Source organism: Leucopleurus acutus (genome assembly GCF_964270905.1).
Source record: "Leucopleurus acutus genome assembly, chromosome: 14".
NCBI lineage: Eukaryota > Metazoa > Chordata > Mammalia > Artiodactyla > Delphinidae > Leucopleurus > Leucopleurus acutus.
The window spans coordinates 24,462,515-24,486,905 of record NC_139156.1 but is presented as its reverse complement, the minus strand read 5'-3'; the positions used below and the strand labels follow the sequence as shown (position 1 = coordinate 24,486,905).

The 24,391-nt window shown below is 39.7% G+C and overlaps 1 protein-coding gene across 1 annotated transcript in view; it reads left to right on the top strand.

Moving 5' to 3' along the window:
• CFAP58 (cilia and flagella associated protein 58) overlaps positions 1-24,391 on the top strand; it is a gene marked incomplete at both ends in the record, with an annotated part of 125,359 nt that overhangs the window by 14,119 nt on the left and 86,849 nt on the right. The window contains 8 exons of the mRNA XM_082854418.1: positions 5,289-5,570; positions 7,619-7,767; positions 10,170-10,326; positions 11,252-11,446; positions 13,716-13,853; positions 15,817-15,976; positions 19,568-19,650; positions 23,477-23,668. Coding sequence (XP_082710544.1) covers positions 5,289-5,570; positions 7,619-7,767; positions 10,170-10,326; positions 11,252-11,446; positions 13,716-13,853; positions 15,817-15,976; positions 19,568-19,650; positions 23,477-23,668 — 1,356 coding nt within the window. The remainder of the gene's footprint in view (positions 1-5,288; positions 5,571-7,618; positions 7,768-10,169; positions 10,327-11,251; positions 11,447-13,715; positions 13,854-15,816; positions 15,977-19,567; positions 19,651-23,476; positions 23,669-24,391) is intronic.

Here is a 24,391-nt window from a genome sequence, read left to right as displayed (position 1 = left end):
CTGACCACTCTTTTACTATCTTAAATCCTCCATTCACTTCCCCACTTTGTAGCGCACCCCAACTTGAGTCTCACTGATGAGAGGTTATTTCTGCAACCCTTTAGTGACCCCTTGCCTGTCCATTAGCACCCTCATTTACAACCTGGACAACCTCAGGCCCCTGTCATCACTTGCCAGTCACGGTCCTCCTCCATTATGGCCCTAATGCAAATCCTTCATCACCCCATCAGAGTCCTTCCCCATATTATCTTTCACATGGTCAGTCCCAGCCAGGATCAGCTACACAGTTTGTGGGGCTCAAGGAAAGATGAAAATGCAGAGCCTCTTGTTAAAAAAATTATTAAGAATTTCAGCAGAGCATTAAACCAAGGCTAGGGCACTTCTGAGCAAGGAGCCCCGTGCAACTGAATAGTTCACACACCCATGAAGCCAGCCCTGGTGCCAGCTTCTCTCACCACCATCATGCCCCCACCCCTGTTCCAGTTCCTTCTCTTGTCTCCTGTACACCATTCACATCCCCTCATCATTCCGTCTCCTCCACATCTAGTCCCCCCTTTGCAAACTCCATCTTCCTGTGGTCAGCCACTCTCTCCTTATCATACAGTCCCTCTCATACTCTCCATCTTCCTCCCTCCCCAGGCTCCATCACTGGCATCTCTCTCACGTCCATCCTGCAGCCACACTTCTTATTTACGGTGCCCACACTCATTCATGTCTCTTTTCTTCCCATTTCCTCCTCCTGTTCCTTCTAGTTCTCCTTGAATTTTTCCGTTGTTTCCTTTTGAGTATTTTCTCCTTTTCTCCCCCACTAGTCATCTTTGTGTATTTCATTCTTCTTCATTTACCCTATGTAAGCCCCAGATACAAATACTATAAACTAGTTATTTCCCAGTCTCTCTTCCCTTTCACAATCTCCAGTCATTCCTTCATTTCTTTTATTTTTATTTTCAATTGACCTCAGCCAAGTTTTCCTCACTTCTGCTTTCATAAGTTGGCATTTCCACTTTGGTCTCATTTTTCACTGCAGCTCTCTTTTCCTTTTTCCTTTTCCTTCCCTTCACTAATTGGTACTCCCAGCACCTAGAACATTGCCTGGCTAATCGTAAACACTCAGTAGATAGGTATCGTATGAAGGAGCATCACAGTTCCTTTCTGATCAATTCATGTTGAAATCATGCTTCTGAATTTAGATAGCATTATATGCTGTAACAGTGTAGATACCAACTGGTTATTGGTCACAGCTAAGAGATTATTTTTGCTTTGCTTTTAATAGCAGTATATTTTAAAATGGCAACATAAACAAATCTCTTCTGTTCATAAAAGTTTCTTTCAAACTTTTCTTTCTTTGATATTTTTCCATTCCTGTGCTAAGTGCCAAGTGTACAGGGAAAACCTTTCCTGTGAACAAATCATTAGGCTAGTGATCAAGTGTTGACATTAATACCGTTTACAGGGATGGAACCTAGAACATTGCTGTGATAAATGTTTGTGTGTGTTTATGTTTAGCATCAACAAGGGGAAAGTACAGAGCAGCAGCACCATTCCTTAATATGATTTTTCCTCCTTTGTGGAATCGCTGTATCGTGATCTTTGCGATAATCTGCTTTTTAGTCAGGAAGAAAACCTGTGTTGAGTTTAACGTTAGTACTAATGCTGTTATACAAAATGTTATATAGATATGCTTGTGACTCCACATCTGTTTTAAGATGTGGACTCTGTTTTGTTTGCATATCATATTTAGAAGTGTAATCAAGAGTACAAGTGTTTTATTTTTTTAATAAATTTATTGTATTTATTTATTTTGGCTGCATTGGGTCTTCGTTGCTGCACGCGGGCTTTCTCTAGTTGTGGCGAGCGCGAGCTACTCTTCCTTGCGGTCCACGGGCTTCTTATTGCCATGGCTTCTCTTGTTGCAGAGCATGGGCTCTAGCCACATGGGCTTCAGTAGCTGCAGCACGTGGGCTCAGTAGTTGTGGCTCTTGGGCTCTAGAGCGCAGGCTCAGTAGTTGTGGTACACGGGCTCAGTTGCTCTGTGGCATGTGGCATCTTCCCGGACCAGGGATTGAACCTGTGTCCCCTGCATTGGCAGGCGGATTCTTAAGCTCTGTGCCACCAGGGAAGCCCCAGTACAAGTGTTTTTGAAAAGCAAGAATATGTAGACTTTCTCCATGTTGGGCAAGGCAGGCTTGACAAAGCAGAAGGTAAACTAGACTACTTACCCAAAATCTTCAGGGTGAGTTTGAATTTTACTTTATTATTGGGATTAGAGATTGTCTCAGTTAATTTCTTTGATTAGCAGTAGAGGTTTTGTTTGCTTTTTGTTTTTGTTTTAATTAATTTTTATTGGAGTATAGTTGATTTACAATGTTGTGTTAGTTTTGGGTGTACAGCAAAGTGAGTCGTTATACATATACATATATCCACTCTTTTTAGTTTCTTTTCCATTATAGGTCACTACCGAGTATTGAGTAGAGTTCCCTGTGCTATACAGTAGGTCCTTATTAGTTATCTATTTTATATATAGTAGTGTGTATATGTCAATCCCAACCTCCCAATTTATCCCTCCTCACCCTCTTTACCCCCCTGGTAACCATAAGTTTGTTTTCTACATCTGTGACTCTATTTCTGTTTTGTAAATAGGTTCATTTGTACCATTTTTTTAGATTCCACATGTAAGTGCTATCATATGCTATTTGTCTTTCTCTGTCTGACTTAACTCAATATGATAATCTCCAGGTACCTCCATGTTGTTGCAAATGCCATTATTTCATTCTTTTTTATGGCTGAGTAGTATTCCATTGTATATATGTACCACATCTTGTTTATCCATTCCTCTGTTCATGGACATTTAGGTTGTGGAAGCATGTCCTGGCTGTTGTAATTGGTGCTGCAGTGAACACTGGGGTGCATGTATCTTTTCAAATTCTGGTTTTCTTCAGATATATGCCCAGGAGTAGAATTGCTGGATCATATGGTAGCTCTATTTTTAGTTTTTTTAAGAAACCTCCATACTGTTCTCCATAGTGGCTGTATCAATTTACATTCCCACCAACAGTGTTAGCAATAGAGTTTTTATGTTAAAGTCCTTTTTAGTGTAGAATATCAAAGCATAATGTTGCAAACAAAAATAAGACCTTTCAAACCTTATCAGTTCTTTGCTCAAAAGGCTAAGTGATTACCTGTGGCTTCCAGAATAATTCTCTCTGTATTCCCCAGAATGCCATTCGAGGCCTCCAGTCTGTCCCTAACTCCCTGTCTAGTCTCCTTCCTTCTCCCTGTCATATTTCTTGTACTTTAAGCTAACTTGAGCTTCTTAATCAATCTCAAATCCTAGATACCTGCTTGTCCCTGAGCCTTTGATGAAGCTTTGCCATGGGACAGGAATGCCCTTTCTCTTTACATCTACCTGTGAAAACTCCAGTCTCCCTTTTGTGCCTTCTTAAATGCCACTTCCTTTATGAAATTTGCTTTAATTCTTGCTGCTGGGAGTAATTCCATCTTCCTATAGGTTCTTGTAGAACTCTGAATCCATTTTATGGCAGGTATCAAATTCTATACTTCCATTTTCTGCCCACATACCGCATCAGCTCTTCATGTATATATTTCCTATGGGAAGGCCGTGTAGTCCTTACTTTGATATCTCCTCCAGCCTCCATCATTCCAACTTACATACAGCAGATGTTCAATCAATATTTTCTGAGTAAATATATTAACCATACTCATTCTTTTTTAAATTATTATTGTGCTGTATGTAGTTTGAAGTAGGGCATCTGTAACATAGTGCCACAAACTGGATGGCTTAACAGCAGAAATTTATTATTTCACAGTTCTGGAGGCCACGAAGTCTGAAATCAAGGTGTCCACAGAGCCATGCTCTGAGACTGAGTAAAATGTTTCCTTGCTTCTTCCTAGCTTTTGGTGGTAGCCCGCAACCCTTAGCTTTCCTTGGCTTGCAGCTATACCAGCCTAATGTCTCCCTTCACTGGTCACATGGAGTTCTCGTGTGGGGGGTAGGGTGTGTCTGTATCCAAATGCCACACCCTTTTTTTTTTTTTAACACCCTTTCTTAATTGAGTTATAATTGACATGTAACATTGTATTAGTTTTAGGTGTACGACGTAATGATTTGATATATGTATACATTTCTCTTTCTCTTTTTCTTTTTTTTTGGCTGCGCAGCATGTGGGATCTTAATTCCCTGACCAGGGATTGAACCTGTGCCCCCTGCATTGGGAGCTTGGAGTCTTAACCACTGGACCGCCAGGAGAGTTACATATATGTGTACATTTCGAAGTGATTACCACAATAAGTTTAGTTAACATCCATCACACCACATAGTTATAAATTTTCCCCCTTTTTATAAAGACACCAGTCACATGGTATTAGGACCCACCCTACTCCAGTATGACCTTAACTTAACTAATTGTATATGTAATGACTCTATTTCCAAATAAGGTCACATTCACAGTTACTGGGGGTTAGGACTTCAACATATCTTTCTAGGTGACACAGTTCAACCATAACACTAGGGAAATAAGAATTCATATATAACCATATAGTCCTGGGTTATCATCTAAGTCATAGTCAGACTTGCTTGAATTACATCTGTATGTTTGGGCTTACATTTTAAATAATTTGCTGCCCAGCTAATCATGGAAAGCAAATGTGAAGGCCCATGACCATTGCCCAGGGGACATTTCAAAATTCCTGTGGAGATGACCTAGGCTAATTTTTTAAGGGGTAAAAATGATGGGATATTTTTAAAGAGAATATTCCATGTTCTGGATGGGTTCCACTGTAAGTGTGGTTTCATGGTATCTATATTATGTCTGACCTCAACATACCGTGGCTTCCATCTGCAGTCCTGGGGGCAGTAAGAAGCAGGCTTGGAATAATCATAATAGCTCTCGAAATTTATTGAGTACCTGCTGTTTGCCGGGCACTTGGCTAAGTGTTTAACATGAATTATCCCATTTAATCTAATCCTTAACACTATGTGGTAGAAAATATTACTGTCCCAGTGCTACGTATACATATATACAGGTATCGGGATGAACAAGGAGCCTTCCCATCATACAGCTTTAAATCGTCTGCTTGTCAGTGGCTTTTATTTTGCTTGTACAAAGGTCTTTTATTCACGAATAATAAGTCAGTCCTGAATAGTGATGGGGTAAATATTTCAATCTTTGCTTGTATGGAGGTCTTTTATTCACGAATAATAAGTCATTCCTGAATAGTGATGGGGTAAATATTTCAATCTTCATTCCCGTCTTTGCCCTTTTGAACAGGAAAAGAGTGAAAAACTAGTGCTGGAGGAAACTGCGTATGAAGAAATAGAAAGGGATTTTCAGGAGGTTCTCAGCGAACTTACAGGGGACAAAAGTTTGGAGAGATTTAGGGTTGAATATGAGAAGCTTCATGCTGTCATGAAAAAGTCTTATGACAATGAAAAGCGTTTGATGGCCAAGTGCAGAGAGCTGAATGCAGAGATTGTGGTTAATTCCGCGAAGGTCGCCACTGCCCTGAAGCTCTCTCAGGATGATCAGATCACCATCACATCCCTGAAGAAGGTCAGTGATCTTCTAGAAATGGAACCAATGGCGAGCTTTCATAAATGCATCCTGTACTTAAAACATCATCCTTTCATTATACTGGCAGCTCTAGGCTGGTAGTAAAAGAGTTATTAAGTAAAAATTTACATGATTTATATATTCATTAAGCCTAGGGAATAATGTTAATTTTCAAAGAACTTAATTAGCTTGAGTGAATTTCACAATGCAGAAAATAAGGTAGAACCTTACTGGCTTGGTTTCTAAGAAATACTGTGTTCACAAAAACAATTGGCCATAAGTAAGTATAGTATTAGGAATATCAGTATGTCTTGTTTGACCCAAGATAAGTAATTAAATATCTTATGATGATAGCTTGTAAAAGATCTTTTCATGTTTCTACGTTTTCCAGTGTTTTAGGAGAGGTTACCTTGAGAATTTCCAGATGGTAGTTTTCATGATCTTTCCTCTTATCGCCCCTTTGCTTCTGCCTTGATCGTCCCATTTCCTCATAATGCGAGAACAGGGATTCAGTCTGGGAGGGATATTGAGGAAGTATGGCTTTTATTTACACTTTATTTTTTCATCCTCAAGTGTGTTGCATTATTTTGAAGGTAAAACACAAATGTTCCTTGTAGATTGCAGGGTGTTAAGAGGTTAAGATATTTTAATTTATAATTGAAACCCTAGTGCTGAGAAATAATTCGCAGTTTTTTTTAGATAATTCCCTTGATATCATGCAATTAAACATACCCCAATTCTAATGAAGTTCCAAGACTAGTGCAAAATGTAACTTACCTGTTTTCTTAGGAACCACTATTTTTAGTGTCTTTTTCTCTCTATTGTTATTTTCTTCTTCTCCTTGCAAAATACCAGTATAAGAAGGCTTTAAATCATGTTATGATGAGAAAAGACCCCACTTTTTATTGTAAATTAAAAAACTGGAAATGGAAGTCATGAATAGATTAAAATATAATTGGTGAATTTGCTTTGGACAAGATTTCATATAATCATATTTCATTTAAATATCCTTCATTTGTTTTGCCAAAAATAGTACATATGGTTGCTACAGAAAAACATACCCCTTAAACTGACATTTTGTTTTGAATCACTAAATTATGTGCTGCAGTTACCCAAGAATCATCTCTCTCTCTCTCTAATGTAATAGCATGAATTTATTTAATTAAATAATTTCTTCCACTCATTTTATTCCTTGTCAACATAAAATAATATTTTCACCTTAAGCATATAGATTCTTACCTGTATAAAAGGACTCACATTGCACTTGATGAAAATTTGCAAGAAAATTAAGTGGCAGGGCAAAACTCAAGGCTGTTGCAACATTTACTGTCCTTCGTCCGTGTACTCGAATGGCTGTAATTCACTTTTAAGTATTTCTGTTAATATTCCACTTTGTATTCAGAATAGTTTTGTTTTTCCCCTATAAGCATTTGATGAGAAGGCCTGGGCTTGGGTTTCTGGAAATGGGAATTATCAAGGCTGTTGTGTACAATTAGGTGACAGCCAAGACCTCATTTCTATGGATGGCTCTAAAGTTCACCTTGCCATCCAGGAGCTCACTTGGGGCCTGAGGGCAAAATATATTTTTAATATGGAACCTATCAAGAGCTTCAAATTTAGGACTTGGATCCAAGACCATTCCTTATGTGATAAAGCTTTTTTTTTTTTCCTATAAAATATCTGGACTTGGAAAGCACATAAGCTTTCATTTTCAATTTTGTAAACCTATCTTAACATCTTTACTAAAAATAATACCATTAGTTATAGCAGCCCCTGTAGTATGTAGCAGCCCTGTGGCCACATTTACCTACACAAGAGAAAATATCCTTTGCCAGTATCCCCTTTAAAACTGCTTTTCAGTATTGACTAACTCATGTTGAACAATGCAGTAAATCAATATACATTTAATACATAGTGTATAACATGTAATCTTCTTTCCCCATAAATAGCTTCTATAATGTAGTTGTTTTATTATTCTATTTATTCAATTTAGTTTGCATCTGGAACCTAGTTTGGTTTTTCTCACTGATATCCCATGACCCACCTAGGAAATTGAAAAGGCTTGGAAGATGGTGGACTCAGCCTATGACAAAGAGCAGAAGGCAAAGGAGACGATTCTTGCCCTGAAAGAGGAAATAGTGAACCTAAGCAAACTAGTCGAGCAAGGGTCTGGACTCTCCATGGACCAGGATAGCAAGTAGGTCATAGCCGTCTTGATTCATGTTGAACTTGCTTTTGCAGAGGCCTCCTTCTTCAACAGACAGCCTGGGGCTTGCCGGTACCATCTTGAATGTTCTTTGTGAATACAAGACTCTACTTTGTTGGGTTCCCAGAGACAGCTTTCTATCTATTGCCATTTTTTTCTTTTTAATACTCCCTTTCTCCATGCCCAAGAGCTTCTAATTCATGGTTATATCAAACTTCTGGCTCTATAAAATCAGTGCTACAGTTTTAAAATGAGTAAAGATTTTAACTTTATTTCTCTCAAACTTGTGTGGAATGGCTGACTTTCTACCCAGATTCCCAGCCTCTCCCATACACCCCCTGCCCCATGATTAGCCATATCACTGTCCTTCCTACCACCTCAGATTCTAGGCCAGAAAACAGTTGCTCTTCACACTTGTTACTCCTTCATCCCTTAACGTTTTGTCTTGTTGACTCAGTCTTCTAAACATCACTTCATTCTTCCCCTCCTATCAGCAGCGGCTCCCCTGTTCTCTGCTGGATTTGGCAGTAGACTCCTAACTGTTCTCCCTGCCTTTGAGGAGACATCTCCCCTCTTTACCATCTTCCATACCAGACTTATTCTTCTAAAACATGTAGCTACATGCTTCCATCTCCAGCATATGCACCTTCGACAGCTACCCATTTCCTAAGGATAAAGCCCAAAGTCTTGAACGTGTCTTGCAGAGCCCTTTGTAGATCTGCCCCAGTCAGCCTTGCTAGACTAACGCCCAGCAGCACCATGCTTGCTCATGCCTCCATGTCTTTGGACATACTGTTTTCTATGCCAGGGATCCTTTTTCTTCCCTCTCCACTCAGTAAACAACTATTCATCCTTCAAGACCTATCTTAAACACCATCTTAACTTTATCACCATCAGCATCTCTGTTCCAAACTCCTCCCAAGCCTCAGACCCAGTGACCAGGCAGAAGAGTCATTGTGTTCCCTGTTTCCATAGGACCCAACATCTCCCTCAAGTATGGCACTGATCACATGGTACTGAAATTATTTGAGCTTCTCTGCCCATTAAGCTGTAAACTCCTTGAGGGAAGACATCTATCTTTACCTTTCCTCCAGGAATCTAGCACTCTGTAGGGCATGCAAAACCTTGCATAAATTAATGAGCCAGGAATGAGCATACACTTCCTTAGGCATCCTTAACTAAATCTACCTGCTGTCTAGATTTCTTGTACTTTCTAGATACGTTTATCAAATGTTGAATAGGTAAAATAAACAGTAGATGTGGTGTTCATAATAATGGAATCTATTTTCTTATTAAAAGAAGTCATGCACAATCAGAGCAACTATTGAAGAACAACTGTTGAAGAGCATCGTGAGGGAACTGATTTGCTTAGGAGGAGTTTTAATGAAAATCAGAACATGAGGAGGAGAACTGATGAAACAATCCAACTCAGAATTTTATCTTCAGCAGTGCGCTTAGGTGTAGCTGTCTGTCTTTACAGTAACCTTAGAATTTAAGGTCTTGTTTATGGAGAAGAGTTTGCAGTTTTGAAGGTTCTTAATTAAACAATTATATCAAAAGTGTTGGTCGATACATATTGTCGAATTACTGTGTTTCCAACAGTCATTTGATGTCTGTCAGGTGCAAGTGTCTCAAATGCAAGTTCTCTGCTTTCTCAGCTCTAAAGTAGCTGCCTTGTTCTAGATGAATTCTGCTGCACAGGTCTTATCAGACATAGTTTTTCTACTTTCAGAATGAATACTACAGGGGTGTGGAAAGCAAGGAGTAGAAATCAGCCCCCCCAACTCTTCCACCCTAAATTTCACTCCTCAGAGATAACCAGTTATCAATTTGATGCCTATTTTTCTGGACTTCTATAAAAATGCCTATAGTACACACACACACACACACACACACACACACACACACACACACACACACACACAGACTGTAATTGCTTAAAAATAAGAAAAGGGGTCATATTATGCATATTATTATTGGAACATCCTCTTTTTCAGTTAAAAACTCAGAAACAGGGCTTCCCTGGTGGCGCAGTGGTTGGGAGTCCGCCTGCCGATGCAGGGGACGCGGGTTCGTGCCCCGGTCCGGGAAGATCCCACATGCCACGGAGCGGCTGGGCCCGTGAGCCATGGCCGCTGAGCCTGCATGTCCGGAGCCTGTGCTCCGCAACAGGAGAGGCCACAACAGTGAGAGGCCTGCGTACCGCAAAAAAAACAACAAAAAACCCTCAGAAACAGCTCCCACATCAGGGCATAAAGATCTTTCTCTTTCACACCTGAATAGTGTTGATCCTTGACCATAAGTCTTTCCCATGAAAACGAGCTCAGAGGATGATAAGAAGGCTCCCTGAGCAGATGGCCATTTCGTCTGACTCCCATGTTCTTCTATTTTAGTATCCGAGATTTGCTGAAGTTCAAAGAAGAAGTGACAAAGGAGCGAGACCAACTCTTCTCAGAAGTGGTGAAATTACGAGAGGCCTTAGCTCAGACCACTGAACAGCAACAAGAAATGGAGCGGTCCAGGGAAGAGGCTGAGCAGACCATCAGTCAGGTCTGCTCTGACACGGAGAGCAAGACAAGGACCATTACCTTCTAGGAGGAGGTTTTGTCCTTCTCCAGGCTCCCTTCCGGTCCTGTTCCTTTCTCAGATTTATGACCCTCCCTCCCCCCACCCCACCCCCTTGCCCCCAGCCCGGTCACCAAATGAAGCATCCATTGTTTTGCTTGTTTCTCTGGTTTGTTTTTGCAAGAGCGGTTTTACCTGAGTCATTCTCTGTCTGAGAAGTTACCAAGATAGGGCACTGCTTACATTTCTGGCCCAAGAAGGTGTCCCCTGTGACAGCCAGGGCGCCCTGCATCTGGGGATGGTGAAAGCAGTTCCCCTGGCCTTTCTCCTGTGTAAGGAAGTCATCTAGCTGAATCCTTCTGAATACTTTTCTATAAAGCCAGAAGTCAAATAGATGGTATACAAGCGCAGGCTTGAGGAGAAAAACAGGAGACTCCTTTGATCATGAGATAGGAGAAGGACTTTTCATAGAATTTGGCTGTCATGATAAAACTGTAGTACTTTGTTTAGCAATATCCAGGACTCATGGAAAATACACTTTCCTATTTAGGGTAGCTGGCTACATTTTATTTAGTTTCTGTTGATGGAGAGTTAGATGAATTCTTTCCATGTTTGACTTCCCTAGAATTCTGGGCTTCCAGTATTTAACTGGATTTTATACCTTTCTTTGTGGATTTGTTCCCACCTTCAGGGTGGCTGTTTGGTGCCAAGGCTCTGAAAAATAATACAGAATATTCTTGAAAAGTTTGAACATTGAAGTTCAAAGATGACTCTCCTGCAGGAGAAATACTACTTCAGAGTCATTGCCCTGAAAATATCTGAGAGGCGGGAGAAGTTCAGCTGGTTGAGACCCGTCCTGAGGGGCTCATCTCCCGCACCCCAACCCCCATCGTCCTTTCCGTGCCTGTAGTTCCAACAAGAAATCCAGCAACATCAGAACGAAGCTTTGCGGGAGACTCGGAAGAAGGAAAAACTAGAGAAAGAGCTCAAGCAGATTCAGACGGACATGGACACCAGGCAGACAGAAATCAAGGCCCTGCAGCAGTACGTGCAGAAGAGCAAGGAGGAGCTTCAGAAGCTGGAGCAGCAGCTGAAGGAACAGAAGGTAGGCTGGGCAGGGCTGCACCACGGGGCCTGGCCAGACGAGAACGGGGATTTTTGAATTTTCTTTGGAAAGCAGCAAACTCCCTTCACTGCAGATGTTGGTGGATGTTGGTAACACAGCACGTAGCACTGTACTGTGTTTGGTCTTTGAATGGCTCTTATAGGTAGATATGCTCTACCTATACTCTACCCCCAGCCCCCTCCTGCCATGCTCCAACAGGTTAATCTCTTTTTATCCTTTTATTGATGTGTAACATACACATAGAAAAGTGTATAAGTCACAAGTATACAGCTTGATGAATTTTCTCCCCTTGAACACGTCTTGGTTACCCGCGCCCAGCCTGAGAAATAGCACCCCGGGAGACTCCTTGTGCCCCTTCCCAGTCACTCTCTCCCCAGAGGTCAGCGCTCTTCTGAATTCTAAGCAGAGGTTAGTTTTGCCTGCTTTTGTACTTTACAGAAATTAAATTATATAGGATGTACTCTTTTGTGTCTAATATCTTTCTCCTCATATCCTGTTTTTGAGATTCACTTATGTTGTTGCCACATAGTTATAGAACCACAGTATCCAATATGGTAGCCACTAGCCACATACAGCTATTTACATTTAAATTATTTGAAATTAAATAAAATTAAAAATTCAGTCCCTCAATTGCACCAGCACCATTTCAAGTGCTCCATAGCTACATGGGGCTAGTAGATACCGTATTGGACAGTGCACATAGAGAACATTTAGTTCATTGCAGGAAGTTCTATTGGACAGAGCTCAGAAGACCATTCACTCTCATTGCTCTAAGCATTCCAGCATGTGAATATAGCGTGATTTATATTTAACAGGTTTAATTTTCAAGTTTGGGAAACCACACACTGTCTTTATGCGTTTTAAATATTTAAAAAACATTTCCTCTGTAATAACAGTTTAAGGTAACACAAATGCTAGTCTGTCTTTTCTAATTTCTTAAAGAAGAACCATTTCATCTAATTGAAAAAAGTCATTTCTTGAAAACATGTTCTCTTAGGAAGTTTCCAAAGTATTTTTAAGCCATACATCATTTTTCTACTTAAAAAATTAGATAGTAGAACACATTTGTCAATTGCTTTATTAATTTTATATAAAGCCAGAAATCAAATAGATAATATGCAGTGTGCAACATCCATGAAAAAAACATGTGGCTTTCTTTGAGCCTGAAATTTGAGAGGTTTTTGGTTATCATGTTAAAACTATAGTACTTTGTTTAGCAACATCCAGGACCCATGGAAAATTTTATTTAGTCCCTATTGATGGGAAGTTGGATAGATTCTTTCTGTGTTTAACTTTTGCTTGAGTGGAAGTTATATATTGGAGTAAGTGTCTTCTAAGCCATCTTCTCTCTTTTTTTTGATATCCCTCCATCTCCCTAATATTTTCCCAATAGAAATGACTTCCCAAAATATAATCCTCTGTTTTTATAAAACCTTGTCTTCTCTGAATAGTCAAGTTGGGAAGGGGAAAATCCAACTGACACTGAAGTCAGGGAGGTAGAAATCATTCCACTACTACTCCACAGTTTTTTTTGTTTTATTTTTTGGTACGTGGGCCTCTCACTGCTGCGGCCTCCCCCATTGCAGAGCACAGGCTCCGGACGCGCAGGCCCAGCGGCCACGGCCCACGGGCCCAGCCGCTCCACGGCATGCGGGATCCCCCCGGACCGGGGCACGAACCCGCGTCCCCTGCATCGGCAGGCGGACCCCCAACCACTGCGCCACCAGGGAAGCCCTACTCCACAGTTTTGACTTAAGTTGGATGAAGGGGAATTGTTTTGTGTTGGTGTTAGTGAATGGTTCTGTTCATGAAAATGTTGTAGGCATGCTAATGCAGGATTTGCTTCTGAAGATATAGCTTCTGAGCCCCACAGCCGATAAAGCTCGTTTGGATCTCTAGCTCATTTGCAATGATTATAGCAATTGTTGTGTACGCTAAGCCTGCCAAATGGCAAACAGGCATTAAAATATTTATCCACCACCTGTGAACAAGACTTCCCAAGGTGCCCAGAAAAAAAAATATGTTCTCTGTGTTATTCATTAGAAGGCATCATTTCCCCCATCCATTTAACATTCATCATATTTGAGTGCCTTCATGCTTTCACTGGGGAGAAAGAACAATTTCTGCGAAGACAAAAAAAGTGTGGTTGCCGTGCTTGTCCCAGGAGGTCTGCATGGCCTCCTGCGTGGATGTGCAGCTACTGTAATCAGATTCAAAAGTGTTAACCAGCTCGTTCTGCATCTTTCAGATACTGAATGAGAGAGCTGCAAAGGAGCTGGAGCAGTTTCAGATGAGAAATGCTAAACTTCAGCAAGAAAACGAACAGCATAGTTTGATCTGTGAGCAGCTATCCCAGGAAAACCAGCAGAAGGCGTTGGAGCTCAAAGTAAACACCAAGTGACATATCTGTTCCCTAGCATGTCCTCCTTCATTCCCTATTAATATGAATTGGCTGATGCTGTTCTAGCCTTTGGTTGGATAACGTGGATTAGCCTTGGTCTTTCAGAGGCAGGTGTAAACCTACAGTGATTGCTTTATGCCCGGAAGCAGTTTGATAACTTCCATTCTTATAACATTGCTAAGCTGATTATTAATCATATGACTATGCAAATACTTTCCAAAGTGAGCTCAGATGTTCACCTCTGTAATTTAGCCTTGCAAGTAACCAGTTGCCCAGAGCTAGAAACCATTTACACATGTGAGTGGCAAAGAAGTGAGATTGTATTTCACTACTTGTATGGAGTGAGAGGGGTGGGGGTCGGACTGGTACTATTTGATATCTACGCTTAGGACTGCAGAATCATGATTTTCACTTCTGTCCAATGTAAATTTCAAGATAGGTCTCCTATTCTCCCTGCCCTGATTAAAGAGTGCTTGCAAATTAAGTTTGGATAACCGTTTTATACTTGGATACATATTGTCTGCCTACATGCTTAGCAGCGCGGCTTTATGTTTATCACCAATTCTGAAAAATCCATAAGCCCTACTCTAGTCATGTTAGAATACTGGGCATAAAATGAGTGACTAATCAGGAAAATACATTGATTCGAGTAGTAAATCTTAACAGTTTTTGCATCACAGCACCTTTTGAGAATCTGATGAAAGCGTGTGTGTGCGTGCACATACACACGCACGCACACTTATTTGCACATCTTGTGTCTTGTTTTGCGTGCAGTCTTAGAGGTTTACAGGATTTTTCTGAAGTCTAACCATGGGGTCTGGATTAATTTTTCTAACCATGGGGTCTGGATTAATAACTACTGAATTAGAACATCTTATTGTTTTAATTGAAAGGGGCCTTAGATGAACTAATTTGGACCTGGTAGGATCTGAGGCTGAGGAACATTTAAGCAGTCCAGAAATGTTTGACTCAAAACCGTTCTTTATGAGAATGCTCCAAGTTAAAGCAGAAATGAAACGACTACTGAAGGCAAAATAATGTATTAGCCCCTAAGGTGAAATTAAAGGAAAAATACTTATGCCAATAATTCTCTCCTTTGATGACATGCATGGGGCACCTTGAAAGATGGAATATTTTTGTTATCAGATCCTAAACCTATGGGATTCTGCTTCTAGCAGTGATCTGACGATAACGTGCCCAGCTAAGTGAAGCCTCTTCATTGTCAAGAACTAGGAATAATTGCTACTCTTTATTTGCAGTAGGATCACTAGTTGCTTTCCCAGTCATTTCTAAGAATGGCACATTTTTAAAAAAATGAATTTTAAAAAAATTCATAAAACTTGAAATCCATAGACAAAAATCTGGTGCTTTACTTTGCTGGAATTGCTGTTTTGATACCTTTTGACATCGTGTAGACTTGCTTATTAATGCTACCCTGTCCACCTGTCCATATATACAGTCATTGACTAACATACTCTGAGGAAGGAGGGCCCCTTTTCTAACGTTATGTAATTGCACTACAGTGGACATGTGGATCCGAAAGACTCAATATTTTATAGCATGTTAATAACCTCTAAGAGAGATCACTTTGTGAGTCTATGAAAGTTGCTAATCACTACAGCATTTGTACACAAATTTCACACATTTATGATACAACTCAGCGTTCTTATCTTGTTTGATTCAACAATTCCATGGTATCTTGAGGTATCAGGTTTAATCAGTCTTTTCATTGTTTTTAGCTCATATAGCCATATATTTTATTATGGCTTATATAGACTTTTTCAGTTTCTCTCAAAAACCAAACTGTGTGTTTTGATTTAATCCCACAGAACAGCTTTACACTGACGTAGGAACAGTGTCCTTTTATTGGTTGTGAGTTTACCATCATCCAGTCACCGGCTCTTTATTGACTGAGTGTCCCTGGTTAATCCTCTCTCAATAATCATAGGCCAAAGAGGAAGAAGTCCATCAGTTGCGCCTTGAGATTGGGAAGCTCAACAAAATCAGAGAACAAATCCATAAGAAATTGCACCAGATTGAAAGTCAAAAGGGAGAAGTGGAACAGCACAAGGAAACCCTGAAAAATCAGATCTTGGGATTAGAGAGAGGTAAGCCAAGAATCATTTTGTGCTTTGTTTTATTAGTTTATGAGCGTTTCATTGGTAACCAATGTCATCTGGCAACTCCATGCATGCAAACACAAACCATGCCAAATGAATTCAGTAAAATAACATTCAAAACGGTAAGTAGATAATATGGAGGAGACATGGTTTTGAATACCTTGAACTTTCTTACCTTAAAAAACTCTTCAACAGGTTATACTGAGCCCAAAGTATTTTTCAGTATTTGTCAATGGAGTAAATAGCATCTATAATCTTAGGTCTGGGTTCTACATGTCTTTTCCTTCAGTCTTCTTTTTTCACCGAAGATGCGGGATAAATTCAAATGAATATTCCGCATGAGCAGTATTTGAGACAATAGTATACCCAGAATCAGTGAGACAAAAATTAATGGCTTCTAACTCCTTTTCTCTGTTAGTACTTTACCATATGGGAAACACTTGTTTTAGCCAACTATCACATTGACCTGTGAAGGGAAAATTTAAGTGCCACAGGAGGCTGGGTAGTACAGAAACATCATTAAGGATACAAACTCTCGAGTCAAATCTACCTGGGTTCAGATCCCACCTCTATCACATTTAGCTGTTGGGGATGAAATGGCTAACATATAGAAAGCTCTTGGGACAGTGCCTAGCACACAGTAAGTGCTTACTAAATGTCATCTATTGGGACTTTCCTGGCGGTCCAGTGGTTAAGACTCTGTGCATCCACTGCAGGGGGTGTGGGTTCGATCCCTGGTCGGGGATGCATGCCGTGCAGTGCGACCAAAAAAAAAAAAAAAAGTCATCTATTGTTATCCAGATATATTACCACTTATAAAAGTAGTAAGAGAATACTATCTCATTCTGAAAAAGAATATAATTAAAAATAGGATATGTTAGTTAAATATGGTGTGGTAGAAACAGCTCAGAGACTTGGAGACAGAGGATCAGGGTTTGAATTCTGACTGCACCAGAAAATGTGGGGTAGGAACACCTCATTGACCTCAGCTGTAAATTACTGACTGAGATAACATACATAGAAGCAAAAAATGTACAGTGCCTCCCTAAAAGTTAAGTAAAATCTAAATGTCTAGATAAGATTATTAGAAATATTTGTCACGTCTTTGAGAAGTGCAGATATTTTTCCTCCTAAGACATCGGAAATAATCTTTTACTGAGGCACAGTTGCAGCTGATATTGATAATTTCTCCATTTATTTATTCATTCAATAAATTGAGTACACACTATGTGCAGGCATTATGCTAGGCATTGGGTGCATGGAGGTTCCTGCCCTCAGGATGCTTACAGTCTAGCATGAGTTTACAATCTAATGTCTTCAATGACAGATATGAAAAAAAAAATAGAACTAGTAGAGCATGTTTTGTAACTGGCTTAGGGAATTTCAGAAAACACTCCATATTAAAATTTCTGTATTTTTGCTGGTGATAGTTTTAAGCTTTGAAAAAAAATTTTATCCATTAAGTATTGAACCCAATCCTTCATCCCTAAATCATGTTTACAGAAGTCATCGTGCTTTCTCTTCTGGTTATTTTACAGATATCGTTAACATCATTATTTCTTCTTACGGAGCACTTCCTTTTGTTGTGCCCTATCAAAGAGTGACATAATGGTTAGGAGCATGATTTCCTACCACATATGTTATGATTTCCTACCACAAAATCCAAGAAATGAACTGAAAAATTGCCAGAACTAACAAGAGTTCAACAGGGTGCAGGTTATAAAATAAATATATGGATATCAATAGCTTTCTTTCCTACAAAGAACCAGTTACAATATATGATGGAAAACCCCCCTTTCACAATAGCAACTAAAGTAATAAAATATCTATGAATAAAGTTACCAAGATATCTGTAAGAATATATATATAAAACACTACAGAATTCTTTTGAGGGATATAAAAGAAGACTTGAAAAATGGACAGATACACCAAGTTTCTGGATGAGAAAACTCGATATGATAAAGATATAAATCTGTCCAAATTAATCTACACGTTTAATATTTCCAAAAAAAATTTCAGTGAGTTATGTTGCTTGGGACTTGAAAACTGATTCTAAGTTTCCTCCAGAAGAATAAACTTGTGACAATAGCTATAAAATTCTGGAAAAGAAGAGTGAGAAGGGAACATTTGCCTTACCAGGTGTTTAAATGTATTATAACACTTCAGTAATCAAATAGTTTAGTGAAAATGCCTGAATAAACAGATCAATGGAGATCAGAAAGGCCACAAAAAGACCCACGGTTATCATCTAAGATAAAGGTGTCATTTCATACCAGTGTGCAGTATGGATTATTAAGAAAATGGTAGTATGACAATAAACTACTTTTTGGGAAAAAAGTTAAGGTCAAATGTAGGAATAATAAAGCCAAAATGCAGAGATTTAATGAAATTAAAGGTAATTTTTTTTTTTTAGCAGCAAAAGACTATATATGAAGGCAAATTGTCTAAAATATTGCCAAAGAGTTAGTATCCTTATTATATATAAGGAGCTCTTACAAATTCATAAAAAGGTAAACAATTCATGAGAAAAATGAGCAAAGAGCCAGTGTGGGCAATTTGAAAAACAGAAAAACAAATAAATGATTATTAAACAGGAAAAGTAGTCTACTTTACTACTAATCAAAGAAATGTAAATTAAATATGGACATACTGGTTTAGAAAAATCTATCAGGTTGTCAAAGATCAAAGAGAGTGATAATAACAGTGGTGGTTTGGGTGTGGATTTAAACTGCTATTAATTTTTGGAGAGAATTCGGCAGTAGGGGAGAAATGTTTTTAAAAAGAAAATCACTTTTGATCCAGGACTTCCTCTCCTAGAGGAACAAATGAACAGGAACTTTCATAGGATTATTGCTTATAATTGCAAAAAAATTAAAAAAGAAGAAGCAACTTAAATGTTAAGATGGGGATTGGCTAAATAAATTATACATTTTTATACAGTGAAATATGAAGTCATTAGAAATTCTGATGTAGATATACATTTATAATATAGAGAGGTATTTATTTTATGTTTGTTAATTATAAAACAAGTTACAAAACTGTATGTGTGGTATGATTCCCTCTTGGTGTATGTGGTGTATAAATATTCATATTTATATACACATGTATATTTGCATAGGAAAAAGTCAGAAAAGAGACACATCAAAATCCTAAGTAGATTCTGATTTAGAAAATTTTCCCTTCTGTTTATTTTTATTTCCAATTTCTTCCTGTATTTCTAATTACTTGTATAATAAAAAAGATTTAAAAAGCAAGGACTTTTTGAAGTCAGAGAGACCAAACTCCCAATCTCAGCCCTGCCACCTCTTGGCTGTGCACCCTTGGCATATAGGCCTTTAAGCCTCAGGGACAGGAAGACCTACCTCACTGAGTTATAATGAAGATCACGGAACACTCAACGAAAAGTAGTTTTATAGCTACAGAGGCACGAACCCGTGTCCCCTGCATCGGCAGGCAGACCCTCAGCCACTGCGCCACCAGGGAAGCCCCTAAAAAGCAGTTTTATGTCACTTTGGCTTTGGCAGATTCTTTCTTAGGTTTTCTTTATATTTATTATTGTTTTTCTCCCTGGTGATGTAGAGGTGGAGGCTTCCAAGAAACAAGCAGAACTTGATAAGAAAGCAGTGGATGAGCTTCTGAGAGAAAGGGACCTATTGAATAAGGTGAGTTTGTTACACTAACACTAGTAAATAAATGTCTTTCTTTAGTGCTGTAATATCTGCCTATAACTGGTTGCAGGGGAGAGAAAACTCTGAGGCAAACAAAAGTAGATTAGAATTAATAATAGTGCTCAATTTTCCTCTAAGCAGCTATCCACATTCCACCATTCACTGGCTGTGAATTGAAACCGCATTATCACCTATGAGCACAAAGGGACTTCGGAGAATTATCATATAAACCAGCAGGGGATTTCAGGGTGTCTTGTGGTTTCTGTTTTTATTGCTGGTGTGTTATTTGGCATCTTAGCAGTTGATCAGAATTTCTGATTTTAATAAATTTATTTATTGCTTGATTTTTGGCCGCGTTGGGTCTTCGTTGCTGCGCGCGGGCTTTTCTCTAGTTGCGGCGAGTGGGGGGCTGCTCTTGGTTGCGGTGCGCGGGCTTCTCATTGCGGTGGCTTCTCTTGTTGCGGAGCACAGGCTCTAGGCACACGGGCTTCAGTAGTTGTGGCACGTAGGCTCAGTAGTCGTGGCTCGCAGGCTCTAGAGTACAGGCTCAGTAGTTGTGGCGCACGGGCTTAGTTGCTCCACGGCATGTGGCATTTTCCTGGACCAGGGCTCGAACTTGTGTCCCCTGCATTGGCAGGCGGATTCTTAACCACTGCATCACCAGGGAAGTCCAAAATTTCTGATTTTAATATCTATAATCTGCAACTTGTGCTAATCCAGAAAATACAAGTGAGTGCTAATAACATTTAACTTCTAGGTGTTTGAAGGATGGCTGGTTGGCCATATAAAGAGTCTCTAACCTTTCCACCATCTTTTCAGGAGTGTTGTAGGTTTTCGTTTCTGTCTTTGGCCCTTATTTCTCCTAGTCTTTGAGCTCAATATGGTCCAAAGCTGAGGGAGGGGTTGGGGGAGCTTGAGGCCTGGAAATCCTCCATTCAAGGCAGACCACTCCCCCTTTCCCCTCCTTGCCCCTTCCAGAGGATTCCTTTGATTGACAGTCACTCTTAGGAGATTAACTACTTTCAAGGATTTAGGGTAAACATTCCTGCTCAAGGATTTCCTCCAGGGAGGAAAAAGCGATGGGCCAGGTGTAGAGTGGGCAGGCTGCTTCCAGAGCAGACAGCCTGATGGCTTTTGGCCAAGATAGCTTCATCTCATCAAAGTAGATACAGCCTATATTTGTTCATTCCGAATTTTTATTACTTCTTTAAGTTTCCCAGAATTGAATAAATGTTAACAAAGTATTGAATAGATTACTCTCTAGCTTAAAGTAGACTATTTAGGGAATCTCAGGAAATAGTATAAGATTAGATATCTTTACATGCTGAGCACTCCTTAAGAAAGTCATCAATTTTTTTTGCATGATCCTAGTAACTGTTTCTTTATTCTATAAATTTATATATGTAAATAATGTTGGATTTAGATTTTTAAATTTATTTGTAACACATACAATATTTAATCCATTTATATTTTATATATTCTGATAAACAACCTATAGGTTTTCTGCCACAATAGGACACCTAACACATTAATTTTATACTTATTTTGTTTGATCTGACTACGTCAACTCCTTCTTTAGGGCAGGGTACTTTTTTAACTTTTTTTTTCCCGGGCCGTTGCATCCTTAATGCCTGGCACAGCACCTGCCCCTCTGCAGGTATGCAGTCAGCCTTTACTGATAATACATTCTTTCCCCACTGACTTGAAATGCCACCATTGAGTGAGTAAGTGACATAGTTTTGACAGGCGGCAATGTTAATATATTTGGTTCTTTCAGTGTCATGTTGAAGTGGCTTTATCTTTCATAGAGCAAATGTTTAATTCAATACTTGAAAGTAAAGTTGACCTTTTCCATTTTCTACATTGTCATCCGACCAAGGTTTAATGTTCATTTTTTTTTAACCTGTTTATGCCAGTGGTTTTCAGACCTGGCTGAAGGTCTGTATTGGTTAGAGATTTGTGAAGGAATTATGAGGCACCTCATGGAACCCAAGGATACAGCTGGGCCTCAGGAACAGATAGGAACCTGGCCTAACACTCTTGGGATGCACAGAAAGCTCTCTACTTCCACCACTAGACTTCCAGCTGAGTTTTTGCTTCATTTCTGTCTTTTAGTGAGGATCGTCTCTCTCTGTTTCCCTGTCCATATGGCAGAAAAAAGCTATCACCAGCAGCTCTCAAGTTTACATCTTCTACTGAGTTACAAAAATCTGGAGGCCCTATTTCAAAAGTCACTGGATCCATTCAGCTGTGGCTAGAGAAGCAGACAAGCTCTGCTTCATCATGAGCATGGCTGCCAGAGTTGCACTCTATTAACTCTGTATTCCAGAGGAACAACCTGGCTCCTTGGGCAGCCAACCCAAGGCATTTCCATTATATCATCAGAAACCAGCAGGGCAGCTTTTTAAAAAAATTTAGGTGCATAACAGCTCCACTGAACCAGAGTCTCTGGAGTTGGAACATCTGTGTTTTTTAAAAAAACAGGTTAATTCTTTTTTACTGTTGTAAAATACATACAAAACAAAATTTGCCATTAGTGACATTTAGTACATTCACAGTGTTGTGCAAACATCATGAGTCTAGTTCCACAATATTTCCATCACCCCAAAAGGAAACCCTGTACCTGTGAGTACCTGTGAGGTGGTCACTCCCCACTTTCCCCTCCTCCCACCCTTGGAAATTATGAATCTGGTTTCTGTTTCTGTGGATTTGACCATTCTGCATATTTATATAACTGGAATCATATAATATGTGACTTTTTATGTCTGGCATCTTTCACTCAGAATAATGTCTTCAAGCTACAACCATGTTGTATCGTGTACTTCATTCCTTTTTTTTTTTAATTTTTATTTATTTATTTTTGGCTGCATTGGGTCTTTCTTGCTGTGCACAGGCTTTCTCTAGTTGCAGCGAGCAGGGGCTACTCTTCGTTGCAGTGCACGGGCTTCTCATCGTGGTGGCTTCTCTTGTTGCAGAGCATGGGCTCTAGGCGCGCGGGCTTCAGTAGTCGTAGCATGCGGGATTTAGTAGTTGTGGCTCACAGGCTTAGTTCCTCTGCGGCATGTGGGATCTTCCTGGACCAGGGCTTGAACCCGTGTCCCCTGCATTGGCAGGAGGATTCTTAACCACTGTGCCACCAGGGAAGCCCTTCATTCCTTTTTATGGTTGAATAATATTCCACTGTGTGGATATAACACATGTTGTTTATTTAGTCATCAGTCGATGGACATTTGGGTTATTTTCCCCTTTTGGCTTTTGTGAATAGTGATACTATGAACATTCACATACAAGTTTTTGTTTGAACACCTGTTTTCTATTCTTCTGAGTGATATTGTTGGAGTGTATGTTAATTCTGGGTATCTGTATTTTTAATAAGTTGGTTTTATTTTATTTTGTAGTCAAAGCCTGTGTTACATGATTAGATTCAGCTGTTCTAACTTCACAAGAAAAAGACAAGAGCTGGGACAGAGGTTGGCTTTGGGGTCAGCTAGCTCTGGATTCAAATCCTAACTCCACTGTTGTATGAACTTGTAGGCAAATAGCTTAACTTCTCATTCTCAGTTTCCTACCCCTAATATGCGAGCGATATAGTGCCCACTTCCTGAGGATGTTGTCTCTTAGTGCATTTATAGGTATGTCTATAGTGCTCTGTGCAGAATTAACATAACAAGCTCTAAATAAGCTGTAAAAAATATGATTATTTTTATTCATCTCCCAAACAATGCATCTAATTATTTTAGGATTAAGACAGGGAGTAAATTTAACCAAAAATCTCCCAACATTTTGAGTAATGGGGCTGGTGTGTTGTCCTTATTTTTAGAATATGCTTAAGGCGGTCAGTGCAACCCAGAAACAGATAGACCTGGTGAAGCTCCACGAACAAGCCAGGAGAAACCTGGAGGAAGAAATCCAGAACTATAAAGAAGAGGCTCAGAAGCAGAGAAAGATTATCTTTCAACTGGAAAAGGAGCGAGATCGGTACATCAGTGAAGCCAGTGACCTTACCCAAAAGGTAAGCCACTCCTCCATGGTGTGGGTCAAGCACCGGCACATTCTTTCTGACTGTCACATTTCTGATTGCCACACACTGTTGCAAAGATGAATTATTCAGATTTCAGCTTGTGGTTCACATGCAGATTTAAGATAGTGGGAAATAAGCTTTGCTAGGAAATCAGCTACTTCCCATTTAGAGTAAATAAATGCTGAGCAGATATTTGCAGAATGTAAGCTCGGAGGAGCACAAATGCATATGGTCAGTCCAGCCCTGGCAGGACATATCTTCCTTGTAAAAGACCCCCAGGGATCCTCGTACCCCTGATTGGGAGCCATTGTAAAACAGCATATTTCTCTTGCGACTTTATCATTTAAGAACCTCCACTGATTGATTTACTGACTCTGAGGGGACTAGCTGTCAGTTCAGGCACTCATATTCTCTATCTTGGCTGGCCTTGTTAGCCTCTGTATCAGTCAGATTAAGTTGTAACAAATAATCCTCAAGTCTCAGTAGTTTATAGCAACAGAGATCTATGTTTTACTCACATTATTGGTCTTTGAGAGTCAGCTGTAGGCCTGCTTCACGTCCTGTTTATTTCAGACTGACTGTTGGGATGTGCTGGCCTCTTACAGAGGGAAAACAGTGTAATAGTGGACCTTTGATATGCTCTCAGAACTTCTGCTGGCAAAGGAAGGGTACAGGGTCTGTCCACTCATATTTCATTGATCAAAGCAAGTTACA